This window comes from Schistocerca serialis, chromosome 10 (genome assembly GCF_023864345.2).
Source record: "Schistocerca serialis cubense isolate TAMUIC-IGC-003099 chromosome 10, iqSchSeri2.2, whole genome shotgun sequence".
NCBI classification, from domain to species: domain Eukaryota; kingdom Metazoa; phylum Arthropoda; class Insecta; order Orthoptera; family Acrididae; genus Schistocerca; species Schistocerca serialis.
This window is the reverse complement of record NC_064647.1, coordinates 194,226,361-194,243,454: the sequence shown is the minus strand read 5'-3', so window position 1 is coordinate 194,243,454 and position 17,094 is coordinate 194,226,361. Positions and strand designations below refer to the sequence as shown.

Genomic DNA, 17,094 nt, shown 5'->3' with positions numbered 1-17,094 from the left:
GTCACGGAGTGCGGGGCTGGTCCTGGCGAAGGTTCGAGTCCTCCCTCGGGCATGGGTGTGTGTGTTTGTCCTTCGGATAATGTAGGTTAAGTAGTGTATAAGCTGAGGGACTGATGACCTTAGCAGTTAAGTCCCATAAGATTTCACACATTTTTGAACCTGTTCATGATGCACGGCCTGTGGCGGAGTGGTTTCACGACAATAAAATCCCTGTAATCGACTGACCTGCACAGAGTCCTGACCTGAATTCTACAGAGCACGTTTGGGATGTTTTGGAACGCCGACCTCGAGCCAGGCCTCAGCGACCGATATCGATACTCCTCCACAGTGTAGCACCTTGTGAGGAATGGGTTGCCATTCCCCAAGAAACCTTCCAGCGCCTGACTGAACGTTTGTCTGGGAGAATGGACGCTGTCATCAAGGCTAAGGGTGGACCAACACCAATGGAGGGTGCCACGAACTTTTAAATCAATCTCAGGCAGGTGTCCAGATACGTTTGATCACATAGTGTGTATTTCAGATTACCCCATCTATGTTACGTTTAGCAACATTCAAAGAAAGAAAACCAACAACCCACTGTTGAAGAACAATTCAATGATGCTGATTTCATCTTTCAACACGATCGACCACCTGTTCATAATGCACTGCCTGTGGTGGAGTGGTTACACGACTTGCCTGCACAGCCCTGACCTCAACTGTACAGAATACCTTTGGGATATTTTGGAGTGCCGACTACGTGGCACGCCTCAGCGACCAACATCGATACCTCTCCTCAGTGCAGCACACCCTGAGTAATAGAACACGTTTTGGAACGCCGAATTCGTGCCAGGCCTCACCGACCGTCATCGATACCTCTTCTACGTGCAGCACTCCGTGAAGAATGGACTGCCATTCCCCAAGAAACCCTCCGCCACCTGATTGAACGTATGGCTGCGAGAGTAGAAGCTGTCATCTAGGCTAAGTGTGGGCCAACACCGATGGAGGGCACCACGAACTTTTAAGTTATTTTCTGCTAGGTGTCCGGATACTTTTGATCACATAGTGTATATTTCAGACTACCCCATCTATGTTACGTTTAGCAATTTAAAAAAATCGTTCAAATGGCTCTGAGCCCTATGGGACTTAACATCTGAGGTCATCAGTCCCCTAGACTTAGAACTACTTAAACCTAACTAACTTCAGGACATCACACACATCCATGCCCGAGGCAGGATTCGAAGCTGCGACCGTAGCGGTCACGCGGTTCCAGACTGAAGCGCCTAGAACCGCTCGGCCACACCGCGCTGTCGTTTAGCAACATTCAAGGAAAAAGAAAACCAATAAATCCGCAAGGTGTCAGAAGTTGGGGTGTCCACGCACTCTGACACGCACCTGGTAGTGTCCGCCCAGCAGAGCGCGCTCCTCTCCGTCGGGCTCTCGCGCCGCCCTCAGGAAGCCCTTGAGGTCTCCACGGTGCATCAGCTCCATGAGGACAAGCGGCGGCTGGCCGCGCGACACCACGCCCAGCAGGCGCACCACGTGGTGCGCGCCGGTGAACCTCTTCATGACGTTCGCCTCGTGCAGGAACTCGAGCCGCTCGCGGGCCGTGGCGCGCTCGCTCACCGTCTTGACGGCGCAGCGCTCGCCGCACGGCATCAGCACGCCCTCGTACACCTTGCCGAAGGAGCCGGTCGCCAGCTCGCGCACCAGCGTCACCTTGTCGCGCGACACCTCCCACTCGTCCGGCACGTACCTGCGAACACGAGAACTCGGGCTTCTACTGGCTGCTGCAGCGCGAGGAAGCAGCCAGTACTCAAGGCGTTTTTTGGATTTAAGATTACTCACTTCAAAATCGGAAGGTCTGTGCTATGCACACAGGATGTATTATAATTACTGGCACAAACTAACATCCTGAAAGTATACAGCGTGTTTCAGAAGACCGGGAACATTGTAAAAAATGTGTCGTAGCCGAATCAGTAGCATTACAAACCAACACTACGAGGTCTGTTAAAAAAATTACGGAACAATCGTGAGCCATGGTAAAATTGCTGCTTTGAAGAGCGCGCCGCAGCGCATTGTGTGAAGCAGTCGCCTTCCGTTTCTGGCGGTAGCGCCGCTGTGGCAATCGCAGCTTTGGTGTCTCCCTCTGGTGGGAAAGGGGAAAGGTTGCCTGTTCACGTGCATTTAGGGGGCACTTTGAGCTCGCCAGTTTTTCTCTCACCTCCTCCTCTTCCTCGAATGGATACGGATCCTCTACACCTCCCATAAATTCGATCCTCCTCACCTGCTGGGCTCTCCCATCCTCTCCCGCCCCCGTCCGCTGCTGCGCCTGTACTTCCACGTCCCACCTGCTCTCCATCTCTCCCCTCTCCATATCCTTGCCCATGTTGGCTTCCGCCAGCTCCCCCTCCCTGATGATGCCCTCTTCCCCTCCATCTACCCCTCCTACCAACTTCGATCCTACCTCCCTCTTCCTGTGTTTGTACCTATAGGCACCCTCTCTCCCTTCTCTCCCCCTTCCCTCCCTCCTCCCTTTCTTCCCACTCCTCCCCCGGGCTTCACCTACCCCCATACCTCGATTCCTCCCACCATCTCCTCTGCCATTGGCATCTTTGCTCTCCCCTCTCCCTCCCCCACCACGTTCATGCCCTCTTGGCAGGTCCCCGGACTCGCACACGCTACGTGGACATTCGCGCGCCGGAGATCGTCGCCTAGTGTTTGTGTGTGGCGTCATGTTGTGCTCAAGTGTTCCAGTGTTTATTCGTTTGTGCTCCAACGTTCGCGTGTGCCATCTATCATCTCTGGGCGTGTCCACGTGCCTGAACATTCTTATCTTGGACTCTGCACCCATGAACGGCTCTGTGTCTTTTAATTTTGTATGTCTACGTCTGTATATTCACCCTATCTGTTCTGCGATTGTCTTCTTTTGTATCATTAATTTTATCTGTAGCCAAAGAGCGGCGTAATATGCCGCATCTGGCCTACCTGTATCAGGTGTGAAATTAACAATAAAGAAAAAAAAAAACTCGCCAGTTCGCCAGTCTGCTCGAGTTCCTCATGCAACGGTCATTGGCGGTTGGATTGATTGGTTGGTCGGTCGCGCACTGAGACACAAGATGACTTGTCCGCCTTGAGCGTCGGTGCATATGAGGTGGCCACGTGAGTACAGTGGGCCGCAGCGTATAGCGAGGGGTGGTGGCTTCGCGGCCGGCACGAGAACAACAGGAGTCAACCCACGACATCGGTCTGGCTGGTGCAAGCTGCGACGCCGTGAGACGGCACATCGGCACGCCTTCCTGCGTCCGTTGAAATGGCTGGCAGCGGACGGTTCGGGAGAGCGATTTGGGGGTACTGCGCCAGGTGTTGCAGAGAAATCGCAGTTTATTAGAAGTTAAGTGATTGGTGATATGTTGTTTGATTTACTCTTCTTAAATTCTACTTGTTTTCTTGGTGAGGTCACCAGACGTTTTGCTTTGGGGTCGTCCCACCATTCTTCTCCGTTTGCCCACCCACGGGAAGGTGGTTATTTATGAATTGGGTGGTCCGTTTTTCCCTTGTGGAGTAGGGGTGGGTTAGAGCGATCTGCGGTTTGGGTTGTTTGGTAATCTCCCTATCAATCTCCTGTACGTTAATAACTGCCTCTGTCATGTTTGTCGGTTTCGGCGTGTTAACGAATTTATTGCTTGAAGTGTAACGGCCTAATACCTGAAATATGTTTTTATCTTGCCTATCATCTTGAGAGGCGACCGTGCGGTTAAAGGCGCTGCAGTCTGGAACCGCAAGACCGCTACAGTCGCAGGTTCGAATCCTGCCTCGGGCATGGATGTTTGTGATGTCCTTAGGTTAGTTAGGTTTAACTAGTTCTAAGTTCTAGGGGACTAATGACCTCAGCAGTTGAGTCCCATGGTGCTCAGAGCCATTTGAACCATTTTGAGAGGCGGCATATGTGTACTGTAGAGCATGTTTGGCCAACCTTGTATAATTTTATGTAAGATTGCAGTTCATGGGCTTTTATTTAAATGGTCATTTTAGTATATAAAGTTGCCGCCCTTCCACGTAGGAGTTTTCTTAGAAGTTAAAATGAAGTTGCACCTTCGGTGGTAAGTTAATCTTTTAATTTTAGTGTTTTGTACCATTTCCATCCCTTTTACGGGGTGCATAGTTTGTGAGCTTGTGTGAATTGTTAAAACTTTTACTTTAAGGTAATCAGGTGTGTTGCAGATTTGCACCTGCGTAGTCTTTCAGAGGTTATTGTGAGCGTGACTACGGCCGTGTCAAAAGGGAGCGGCAAGGTTCTCAGCCCGAAAGCTCATACACTCAAAAATTTGTTTCTTTCTGCACCTGAATAAATTGTAACTTGATATTTAGAGGGTGCTTTCTGCTTATAATTTTCCGTTTCTTAAAAAAAAAAAAAAGGCTTTTAGGAATAAAATTCCCAATGTAATATAATGCGCATACATAGGGGCAGAAATCCATTCCAGTACGATTATGCCATAGGTGGTAAATCATTGGAAGCGGTAACGACCGTAAAATACTTAGGAGTTACTATCCGGAGCGATCTGAAGTGGAATGATCACATAAAACAAATAGTGGGAAAAGCAGGCGCCAGGTTGAGATTCATAGGAAGAATTCTAAGAAAATGTGACTCATCGACGAAAGAAGTAGCTTACAAAACGCTTGTTCGTCCGATTCTTGAGTATTGCTCATCAGTATGGGACCCTTACCAGGTTGGATTAATAGAAGAGATAGACATGATCCAGCGAAAAGCAGCGCGATTCGTCATGGGGACATTTAGTCAGCGCGAGAGCGTTACGGAGATGCTGAACAAGCTCCAGTGGCGGACACTTCAAGAAAGGCGTTACGCAATACGGAGAGGTTTATTATCGAAATTACGAGAGAGCACATTCCGGGAAGAGATGGGCAACATATTACTACCGCCCACATATATCTCGCGTAATGATCACAACGAAAAGATCCGAGAAATTAGAGTAAATACGGAGACTTACAGGCAGTCGTTCTTTCCACGCACAATTCGTGAATGGAACAGGGAAGGGGGGATCAGATAGTGGTACAATAAGTACCCTCCGCCACACACCGTAAGGTGGCTCGCGGAGTATAGATGTAGATGTAGATGAAGCAATTTCAATTTTATTTCATCAGTTACTCCCTGGCAACTACTTCCACGCTCACATAGTGTGATTAAATGTGTTAATTTTCTTGATGCATCGCTAGTAAATAAAGTAAATTCTTAAGAAAAGGTTCGAAAGTAAATTCACGGTTCAATTCGTAATTTGGCGCCAGTAGTGTGTTGGAGCGAAAAGCGGTTGATATCCCTGCACACGCCTGTGTATAATGTGTTGTCTGGCACAGTCTGCGAACTTCGAAATGGCAGAGTTAGGGGAGCAGCTCGTCTGCATCAAAATTTGCGTGAAACTCAAGAAAACCTTTTCAGAGACACACTAAAGGATGCACGAAGCCTACAGTGATAAGTGCTTAAGCCATACTCGTTGTTACGAATGGTTCACACGGATTAAAATGGCCAGACGGAAGTTAAAGATGACCTTTGTTCAGGATGCCCTTCGACGTCTACCGCCGACGCTCATGTCAGGAACGTCAACGCAATTGTGCGTGCCAATCGAACCCTGACTGTACGAGAGATACAACAAGGATGTAAGCCGGCCGGAGTGGCGCTACAGGTTCGAATCCTGCCTCGGGCATGGATGTGTGTGATGTCCTTAGGTTAGTTAGGTTTAAGTAGTTCTAAGTCTAGGGGACTGATGACCTCAGATGTTTAGTCCCATAGTGCTCAGAACCATTTGAACACAAGAATGTAAACATTTCAGTTGGATCATGTCATGCAATCCTGACAGAGCATCTTGGAATGCATCGTGTTGCCGCCAAGTTCGTCCCATGGCTCACGACTCAAGGCCAGGAAGACCTTCGCCTCGCAGTCTGTGAAGAGCTTTTGTTTCGCGCAAATGAGAACGAAATGTTCCTTAAGAGAATCGTAACTGGTGATGAGACGTGGGTCTACAGTTGTGATGTTGAGACCAAGGTTCACTCACTACATGGGTCGGGAAAGTTTCTCCAAGACCAAAAAAAGCTCGTCAGGTGATATCAAATGTAAAGCCATGCTGACAGTTTTCTTTGACTTTGAAGGATTAGTCCATCATAAATTCGTGCCACAGTGACAAACTCTTACTCAATGGTACTATGGGGACGTATTGCGACGCCTGCGAGAAAATGTGAGAAGGAAACAGCCCGAAACGTCGCGAGACAATTCGTCGCTCTTCCATCACGATAACGCACCTAGAAATTCATCCCTGTTGGTACACACATCGAGCCGCTGATGAATTGGGAATTTGGTAGTGGAGGAAAGTGTGGAGTATAAAAATTGAAGAGGCGGAGCAGAAAGCGAGTTTCATAGTTAACAGAGATTCAAGAGACTTGCACATCGTCAGGGCCCGCACTAGGAGTGGGCGCCAATATTTAGGTAAGCTATTTTGGTTAAAAGTGTGTAAAAATATTGATGTGTTAAATATTCAGTAATAGAAAAATAAAATGTAAATTGTAGTCACGCGAGAGTTTCCGTTGCGTCAGTAACCTAAATTTTCATTATTATGATGACGTTTCTCGCTGCACAGCCTGTTGCTGCGTGATCGACTGCAACCGTTTGATTTTCGCCTCTCCCAGACTCCGCTGTCGCGCGCTTGTCTCACCTGTTGTCATGTGACTCACGGTAAGGCTCAGTGTCGGATAGACCATCAGAGACAGGGCACCTCGTGTTCTGGCTCGTAATAAGGCTACTACACCGTTCGTTTGTTATATATTTTTACGAGCTTCCAGCGGAGCGGCTTATTTACAGATACCTGTGTAGTAACTAGATTATTTTTGTATTTATTGCGTGTTCGAGCGCTTACTAGGCACAAGTTTTTATTTTAATAACAGTGAAGTGTATAGTACCGCCGTTGCAATCGACCCTCGTATCGTATAGGCTTTTGTTTGTTTTGGTTAGTGTAGCTCAGTGTCGTTTAGACCGTTAGTGAGAGAGCCCTTCGAATTCCTGCTGCTAATAAGCTGAGTACAGCATTCGTTCGTTACTTATTTTTATGAGCTTCAAACAGGAGTGACTGCAGTAATGGATAGGAACTATGATTACTGTATACAGATACAGCTGAGTTGGCAATCCTTCGCTCACAGATCCAGGCTATGTTGACTTCCGTCACACAGCTCGAGGCTGCTGCCAAGGGGCATCACCGTGGGGTGTCGGACGCGGGTATGCGAGGGATGTTGAGCATGTTGCACGTGTCCCCCGATTGGTCCACTGCTGTGCCCGCCCCGGCTACTGCCTGCACCGAGGTTGACTCCTCACCCGTGGTCGAGTGGGAGACCATTCCTAAGTCTGGCAGGCAGCGAAAAACTTTCCGAAGGGCCGATTGTAGGGCCTCCCCAGTTCGTTTGACGAACATGTTTCGGGCGTTATCTGTGGCTGACGATGTCTCTGAGCCAGATGCAGTCGTCCACCCTGTTCCAGAGGAAGCTTCTCGGCCCGCAAGGTCTGGACATTCACAGGGGGTGGGTTTGCTGGTAGTTGGGATCTCAACGTTAGGTGTGTAATGGGGCCCCTTAGGAACATGGCTGCCAAGGAGTGGAAGGAAGCCAGTGTGCACTCCGTATGCATACTGGGGGGAGTCATTCTGGATGTGGAAAAGGTGCTTCCAGATGCCATGAAGAGTGCAGGGTGCAGCCAACTGCAGGTGATGGCTCATGTCGGTACCAATGACGTGTGTCGCTTTGGATCAGAGGAGATTCTCTCTGGTTTCGGGCGGCTAGTGGAAATGGTAAAGACTGCCAGTCTTGCTTCCGAGATTAAGGCGGAGCTCGCCATCTGCAACATCGTCGATAAAAGCGACTATTGGTCCTCTGGTGCAGAGCAGATTGGAGGATCTGAATCAGAGGCTCAGGCGGTTCTGTGACCGTGTAGGTTGCAAATTCCTCGACTTGCGCCATTGGGTGGTGGGTTTCCAGGTTCCGTTTAATAGGTTAGAAGCCCAATACACACAGGAAGCGACTACACAGGTAGGGGGGCTGTGTGGAAGGGATAGGGCGGTTTTTTAGTTTAGGGGGTCTCAGGGAAAGACAGAAAGGGCGTCCGTCTGGAAGGGGACAGGTAAAACACAGTAAGTTAGATGTAGAAACGATCGGTATTGTAGTTGTAAATTGTCGTAGCTGTGTTGGGAAAGAACCAGAGCTCCAAGCCCTAATAGAAAGCACTGAAGCTCACATAGTTATAGGTACAGAAAGCTGGTTAAATTCGGAAATAAGTTCATCCGTAATTTTTTCAAACGATCTAACAGTGTTCAGAAAGGATAGATTAAATATAGTTGGTGTTGAGTATTTATTGCTGTCAGAAGTAGTTTGCCTTGTAGTGAAATTGAAGTAGATAGTTCCTGTGAAATAGAGGTAGAAGTTATACTTGACAATCTGACTAAACTATTAACTGGATCGTTTTACCGACCCCCGACTCAGAAGATATAGTTGCTGAACAGTTCAAAGAAAACTTGAGTCTCATTTCAAATAGGTACCCCACTCATATAGTCGGCGGTGATTTCAATCTACACTCGATAAGCTGCAAGAATTATACGTTTAAAATCGGCGGCAGGCATAAAACGTCATCCGAAATTGTACAGAATGCTCTCTCAGAAAATTATTTTGAACAATTAGTTCCTGAGCCCACTCGAAGTGTAAATGGTTGCAAAAGCATACTTCTTGACCTCTTAGCAACAAATAATCCTGGACAAATAGGGAGTATTGTGACTGACACAGGGATTTGCGACCACAAGGCAGTTGCTGCTAGGCTGAATACCGGAACACTTACGACCATCAAAAAGAAGCGCAAAGTATATCTATTTAAAAAAGCTAATAAAAATGTTGTTAACGCTGTTTTAAGTGACAGTCTTCACTCCTTCCGATCTGATCGTGTAAGATAGAAAAGTTGTGGAATGATTTCGAAGAGATAGTATCGACAGCAATTTAGAGACATATACCACATAAATTAATAAGTGATGGTGCTGATCCCCCATGGTATAGAAAACGGGTCACATCGTCGTTGCAGAAGCAGTGAAAAAAGCATGCAAAATTGAAAAAAAAAACACAAAATCCCGAAGACTGGCAAAGTTTTACAGAAGTTCGAAATATAACGCGTACTTCAATGCGAGATGCTTTTAATAATTTCCATAACGAAACTGTCTCGAAATCTGGCAGAAAACCCAAAGAGACACTGGTCATACATAAAGCACACCAGTGGCAAGACGCAATCAATACTTTCACTGTGCGATAACAATGGTAAAGTCACTGATGACAGTGCCACTAAGGAAGAGTTACTAAACACGGTTTTCCGAAAGAAGACGAAGTAAACATTCCTCATTCCAATCTAGAACAACTACCAAGATGAGAAACATAGAAGTAGACATCCTCGGTGTCGCAGAGCAGCTTAAATCACTTAATAAAGGCAAGGCTTCTGGTCCAGATTGTATACCAGTCAGGTTCCTCTCAGAGTATGCTGATAAAATAGCTCCATATTTAGCAATTATATACAACCGCTTGGTCACAGAAAGATCCGTACCTAAAGACTGGATAATTGCTCAAGTCACACCAATACCCGAAAAGGGAAGTAGAAGTAATCCGTTGAATTACAGGCCCGTATCACTAACGTCGATTTGCAGTAGCGTTTTGGAACATATTCGGTATTCGAACATTATGAAGTACCTCAAAAAAAAAAAACGATTTATGGACACATAGTCAGCACGGATTCAGAAAATATCGTTCTTGCGAAACACAACTAGCTCTTTATACTCATGAAGTAATGAGTGGTATCGACAGGGGATAAATTGATTCCATATTTGTAGATTTTCAGAAGGGTTTCGACACCGTTCCTCACAAGCGTCTTCTAACCAAAATGCGTGCCTATGGTATATCGCTTCAGTTGTGTTACTGGATTCGTGATTTCCTGTCAGAGAGGTCACAGTTCGTAGTAATAGACGGAAAGTCATCGAGTAAAACAGAAGTAATATCCGACGTCCCCCAAGGAAGTGTTATAGGCCCTCTATTGTTCCTGATCTATATCAACGATATAGGAGACAATCTTAGTAGCCGTCTTAGATTGTTTGCAAATGATGCTGTCATTTACCGTCTTGTAAAGTCATCAGATGACCAAAACGAATTGTAAAACGATTTAGATAAGATATCTGTACGGTGCGAAAAGTGGCAGTTGACTCTATCTTGAAAAGTGTGAGGTCATCCACATGAGTACCAAAAGGAACCCGTTAAATTTCGGTTATATGATAAATCACATAAGTCTGAAGGCTGCAAACTCGGTTAAATACTTAGTGATTACTATTACGAATAACTAAAGTTGGAACGATGACAAAGATAATGTTGAGGATATAGCAAACCAAAGACTACGATTTATTGGCAGAACACTGAGAAAATGCGACAGATCTGCTAAAGAACTGCCTATACTATTCTTGTATGTCCTCTTCTAGAGTGCTGTTGTTAGGTGTGGAATCCGCATCAGATAGTATCGATGGAGGACATCGAAAATGTTGAAAGAAGGGCAGCTCGTTTTGTACTATCGCGGAATAGGGGAGAGAGCGTCACGACTATGATATGTGAATTTGCATGGAAATTATTAACACAAAGGCGTTTTTAGTTGCAGCGGGATTTTCTCGCGAAATTTGAGTCAGCATCGTTCTCATCTGATTGCCAAAGTATTTTACTGGCGCCCACGTACATAGGTAGGGATGATCATAATAAAATACATTTGCACGGAAAAATGTCAGTTTTTCCCTGTTGGTGTTCGATAGTAGATCGGTAGAGAAATAGCTTGAAGGTAGTTTGATGAATACACTACCGGGCACTTAATTGTGAGTTGCAGACCAATAATATATCTGCAGATGTAGTGAGATCATTGAAGCCACGAATTAGTTAGTTTTACGTTCACCTGACTTGTCTACTACGTGCCTCAGAAAAGTTGCGATAGTTTACAGAACACACTTTACACAGCTCATTGTCCCCCCTGAGTGTGTACTGTGAAATTGGAGTTATCAATATGACCTGATCTTCAGACATATCTACTAAGGCCCTCCACTACCCATAGAAGCGTACAATAGCAACTGTGAAACACCCTGTACAAGCTGTCTGCTCGAGTGGGCGTTTAAAAAACCGTCGTGATCTGGCAGATGGAGCTGTCCACTTGTTTCACATTAGGTAAGCTAATCCGTATCAGATCTGATTATTCTGCAAAGTAGAGTAATGGCAAAGCGGCCATGGGAAATGTTTAAGGGTTGAATGAGGGTGTCACAGTCTATAACAGACCAACTACTGGCCGTCCAGCCACATTCGATGACAGCGACCGGCAATTTCAGAGGGGTATCGTCAATAGTGACTGAATGTCGATAGTGGAACAAATCATGACTCAGTTCACCACAGGACATCCTAGACACGTCTCCCAGTGCACAGTCCAAAGGAATACGGATTCCATGGGGTACGGGTGCTGTTGCTGTTAACATGAAGTCATTGGGCACAATTGCGTAGACTGAGATGCCCACCTTAGAGCCCAGATTCGAACCCCATCGAGCATATCTGAGATGCTACCGAACACAGGCTCCATGCAGGGGATTCTGCACCCACGAACATATCAGAATCGGCTGCCTATCTGCAAACGATTTTGTGTCAGCTGCTTCCAGAGGAGTATCAGTGACTTATAGTCTGATTTCCATGGTAATGGAAATGAGCGTTTGGCGTCATTGGCCGGGAGGTCCCTTACAGGGGAGGTCCGGCCGCCTTGGCGCAGGTCTCATTACATTCGACGCACGCCGGATGTCGATGAAATGATGAAGACAACTCGAAACACACTCCCTAAGCGGAGAACATCGCCGACCCATCCGGGAATCGAACCCGGTCCCGTAGGATGGCCTGACCACTCAGCTATCAGGGCGGACATTTCCATGGCGTCCCACTGCAATCCACAGGGCCAGAGGAGGCCCCACACAGTATTATGTGTCTATCCTATGACATTTGTTCAGTGCACTTGTAACGTGTGTGTGTGTGTGTGTAGGGGGCGCCAGCCTACTGGGTACTCACTTGGCGAGGCTGATGTACTCTGGGTTGACGGTGGCGAGCAGCACGTCCCTCCTGGCGGCCAGGCAGCGCCACCACAGCAGCAGTGTGGCCCCAGCCCCCACCGCCAGCAGCGCCGCCGCCACCCCTACTGCGGTCAGTGCAGTGCGAGTCGTGTTCGACGCTGAGTCCGAGCCGCCACTAGCGCCTGCTCTGCCCCCAGGCCCGTCCTCCCTGTAGTTCCCTCCTCCGTCACCTGAACCCCCACCACCAATACCTGCACCGTTGCCGGATTTATCCGCCGCTGGGGGTGGCACTGTAAACGGAATGTGGTCGCAGTAGTGGCCCAGGCCAGCCAATGTGATGGAAGCGACGCGCACCCAGTACTCCCCTGGTCGCAGGCCTTTCAGCGTGTACTCCTCCCTGGGAACATAAGCAGTGGCATGTCACATTACCACAATCCTGGAAAGAAAGAGCTGTATGATGCCATTGGCTGGAAGACTCTAAGGTCTAGATTTGGCCTGCTAGTAGGAACACATTTTCTTCCTCCACATACAATGTCCAGTTTGCTGGCAGTTTGTGAGAGCTATGTCCTAAATTTACCCCCTCGTACTCTTACAGATTTATGGACACCCTGCACGATTCACAGTGTCAGTTATCTGCAGCACTACTTCAGACATTAGTAGAGTCCATCACATATCATGTTGTGGCAATTCTGCCTGATTTCGGAGGGCCTCCACAATTCTAAACTGGTGTGTCAGTTTATTTGGCTCTTCAAAGTAGATGCTATAATTAAGCAGTCTACCTCAGTACCTGCTGATGTTACAAACGTTTTTACAGTTGTATAGTCTAAACTGAAACACACACATAAAAAAAAGTTTTGCATCACTCCGGTTCCCAGAACCCCTGAAGACAGACGTTGACTGTAGATTTTGTATCACAGAAACAGTCCCTTTGACTGTTCAGGGATGTCACTAAACCCGCCCAAAGATGTCAACAACACTGCACAAGCAGCGCCTATTAGACAGATGTGGTCCGACGGACGATCAGTTCCAGTCATTTCACCAAGAAGGTGGTACACAGCTCGTGTTGTCTGTAGTTCAACCATGCCTAGAAGGTCAATACCGCGGTCCGAAGTCGTCCACATTGTTACTTTGTAACAGGAAGGACTCTCAACAAGGGAAGTGTTCAGACGTCTCAGAGTAAACCAATGTTATTCGGACATGGAGGAGATACAGAGAGATAGGAACTGTCGATGACATGCCTCGCTCAGGCCGCCCAAGGGCTACTAATGCAGTGGATGACCGCTATCTACGGATTATAACTCGGAGGAACCCTGGCAGCAACGCCACCATGTTGAATAATGCTTTTCGTGCAGCCACAGGACGTCGTGTTACGACTCAAACTGTGCGCAATAGGCTGCATGATGCGCAACTTCACTCCCGACATCCGTGGCGAGGTCTTTCTTGGCAACCACGACACCATGCAGCGCATCACAGATGGTTCCAGCAAAATGCCGAATGGACCGCTAAGGATTGGCATTACGTTCTATTCACCGGTGAGTCTCGCATATGCCTCCAACCAGACAATCGTCGGAGACATGTTTGGAGGCAACCTGGTCAGGCTGAACGCTTTAAATACACTGTCCAGCGGGTGCAGCAAGGTGGAGGTTCCCTGCTCTTTTGGGGTGACATTATGTGGGGCCGACCGATAGTGCAGCCATATCGGCAGCATATTAGAGAGGGATTCGTCTTCGTGGACGACAGTTCGGGCCCTATCGTTCGCATCTCGTGAATGACATCCTTCAGGATAACGACATCGCTCGACTAGAGTGGCCAGCATGTTCTCCAGACATGACATGAACCCTATCGAACAGGCCTGGTCTCGCGTCCGTCGGCCGTCGTAATTTAATATATTGTTATTATTATTTTGATTGTTGCCGACTTACGTGGTGGGTCTTAATAAAAATGATATTTCATTTAATTTTGATTTTACGATTAAATGCTTTCCTGAAGTTCTCCTTTTTAACAATATTAATTTCAAATTATTTGTTACGTTAATGAATGTTAGACTCGCTGAATCTTAAAACATGAGCATATTAGTTGAACAATGTAATAAACTTTTCATATTAATTTCCTCGGCTAGTCAGTTCACTTTAAAGCAAGAAATCTTTAGTTATTAGTTACAATTGCGGCCCTCACACGCGCGAGAGTATTTTTCTTACCTCCGTTAACCATTGTATTGTAGTCGGAGTCCTGTCTCTGGCTCTCGGCTATGGTACTGAAAAGAAGAATCTTAAAGCTATGTATTTCTGCAACTTCGTGTGGCTGTGGAGAAAAATTAATATTATGTTAATAGCGGGCGAGTATTTCGCTTCCGCTAATTTTTCATAAGTTAATATCGCCACGTAATGGCGTCGTTGACTGCATCGGGCGCTGCGATTGTTGAACTGTAAATTACCTGAATGCAAGTTAATTCAAGGAAGGCGGACATGAAATTGGGATCACCTCTTACAAATTAAAAGTGCACAATAATATTAAATCATACAAATATGCTTACATTTGCCAGCACTCGCAAGATGTCCGTCTATACACCATCAAGACAAGAGAAGAAGTGAAGACGACTAAAAAAATTAACAAAAGAGGTTATCTTGTCGTCTCTTTAGATCACTTTGTTATATTTCTTTGCATTGCATTTCTTTGCATTTCTCGACAGAGAAATTATTGTTTTACGTCTACATGATAAAAATATATTATTCAATTTTTAAATGTCTCTTCTTTATAAATACTGTTTTTTAAGTTTTTTCGTAATATAGCACTGGGGACGCTGTACTGGGAAAATACGTTTGTTTGTGTGGTCATCTTCCGCAGCAGCTGTTAACATCTGTTATTACAGGTTATCTGTCTTGAGCTGACTGCAATGTAATTAAAAAGAATTACACCAGACGCGTTTCGCTTTTATTTCTTCTGTGGCATTGGTGTCTCGTCTGCATAGGTGTTCTTACGGTGTGACGACAACTGATGGAAGGTGATGGCATGCAACCGAATGACAGACAGTCTATCGTGGAGCTAATCGTGTAAGTGTTATCATTTAGTGGCGCTTCAGTCTGGACCCGCGCGACCGCTACAGTCGCAGGTTCGAATCCTGCCTCGGGCATGGATGTGTGTGATGTCCTGAAGTTAGTTAGGTTTAAGTAGTTCTAAGTTCTAGGGGACTGATGACCTCAGATGTTAAGTCCCATAGTGCTCAGAGTCTTTTGAACCATTTATAATGTAATGTTTACTTTCTTTATCGTTGTCGTTGCTCTCCTTTGTACCAACACCACTAGCCCTGTGGCACTGTTGTGAGTTTCTCGTCGACTAAGCAGTTCAACTACGCTACGTAGCCTCTTGCTGCGCTCACGATCGGATGCCTCCAATCCCACCCCTGCTGCCATTAGCAGCCGATATTGTGGTTTCATGCTAGACAATACGTGGGGCGTCGAATGCCGTAAACATCGTTGCCCTTCTGCGACCCCGCACTCAAGGGGTTCCCTGTAAAGGTGCAGTTACGTATCACAACAGGATGACTGCACTGAATCGCTACACCGTGTGTTTACCAAAGTGTTCAGTGAAGAACAAGAGGTCAATGGGTGCCATCTGAGTTTTGGATAGGGTAACGGAATGAAGATTAGGCGCCAACATCCTGTCGACGACGAGTTCGTTAGAGACGGGGCATACCGGAGGGAGGCCTCTACAAAGGGGCCATTCTCTCATTAGCCGTCACAAATTTAGTGAAACAACGTGAAACCCGAATGTGAGAGACCATATGGCTGTTTGAGTCGTACTTTACATTAATGCAAGTCCAGTACCTCGCCTGCGTGTAACAGAATTGGTCACTGTATGATTCTGATGTAGATGTAAGAATATACTTTATAGTAAAATCCTAATTGTTGATACATGTGCATCATTTGCACTGAAATACATTGATGCTCATAAATTAAGGATAATGCTGATACATGGTGAAACAACGCTCTGGTGGGCGGTTTGCGGGTTTAAATCTCCTCGGGGTATGACCATGCGGTGCATTTGACCTGTGGTCGTCGCACGGTGGTGCTGTCAGCAGTCCACATACGCAGAGGCGTGTTGGTGCATGTCAGAGTACGGTGCAGCGAGTAAGTGTGCAGACTCTCTCAGATGTCCTAATGGTGACAGTGTTGAAAATAGCTCAAAGAACACATATTGATGACGTTACGAGGGATAGAATACTACGGCGACTGGAGGCTGGTCAAACACAGCAGGTCGTAGCACGGGTCCTCCGTGTGCCACAAAGTGTGATCTCAGTATTATGGCAACGATTCCAGCACACAGGAAACGTGTCCAGGCCCTACAGTACGGGACGTGCACAGTGTACAACACAACAAGATGACCGATATCTCACCATCAGTGGCCGCAGACGGCCACGGAGTACTGCAGGTAGCCTTGCTGGGGGCATTACTGCAGTCTCTGAAACAGTTGGCTCCAGACACACAGTCTACAGACGACTGAACACACATGGTTTATTCGCTCAGAGACCTGCAAGGTGCATTCCACTGACCCCTGGTCAAAGGAGAACCCGTAAAACCTGGAGTGAAGAACACAGTACATGATCATTGGAACAGTGGTCCCCGGTTATGTTCACCGACAAGTGAACAGTGACTCTCGCCGGGTTTTCATCTGCTGTGTACCAGGAACCAGATACCAACCCTTTAATGTCCTTGAAGGGGACCTGTATGGAGGTCGTGGTTTCATAGTGTGGGGTGGGATTATGATTGGTGCACGTACATCTGTGCATGTCTTTGACGGAGGAACTGTAAGATCTCAGGTGTATCGGGGCGTCATTCTCCACCAGCATGTCCGTCTTTTCAGTGGTGCTGTGGGTCCCACCTTCCTCCTGATGGATGATAGCGCACGGCCCCACCGAGCTGACATCGTGGAGGAGTACCTTGAAACAGAAGATATCAGGAGAATGGAGTGG

The 17,094-nt window shown here is 46.9% G+C and overlaps 1 protein-coding gene across 1 annotated transcript in view; it reads right to left on the bottom strand.

The window, feature by feature from the left end:
• Positions 1–17,094, bottom strand: part of LOC126424675 (insulin receptor-related protein-like) — a gene marked incomplete at its 5' end in the record, with an annotated part of 166,117 nt that overhangs the window by 22,733 nt on the left and 126,290 nt on the right. The window contains 2 exons of the mRNA XM_050087404.1: positions 1,372–1,732; positions 12,124–12,522. Of these exons, the coding sequence (XP_049943361.1) occupies positions 1,372–1,732; positions 12,124–12,522 (760 nt within the window). The remainder of the gene's footprint in view (positions 1–1,371; positions 1,733–12,123; positions 12,523–17,094) is intronic.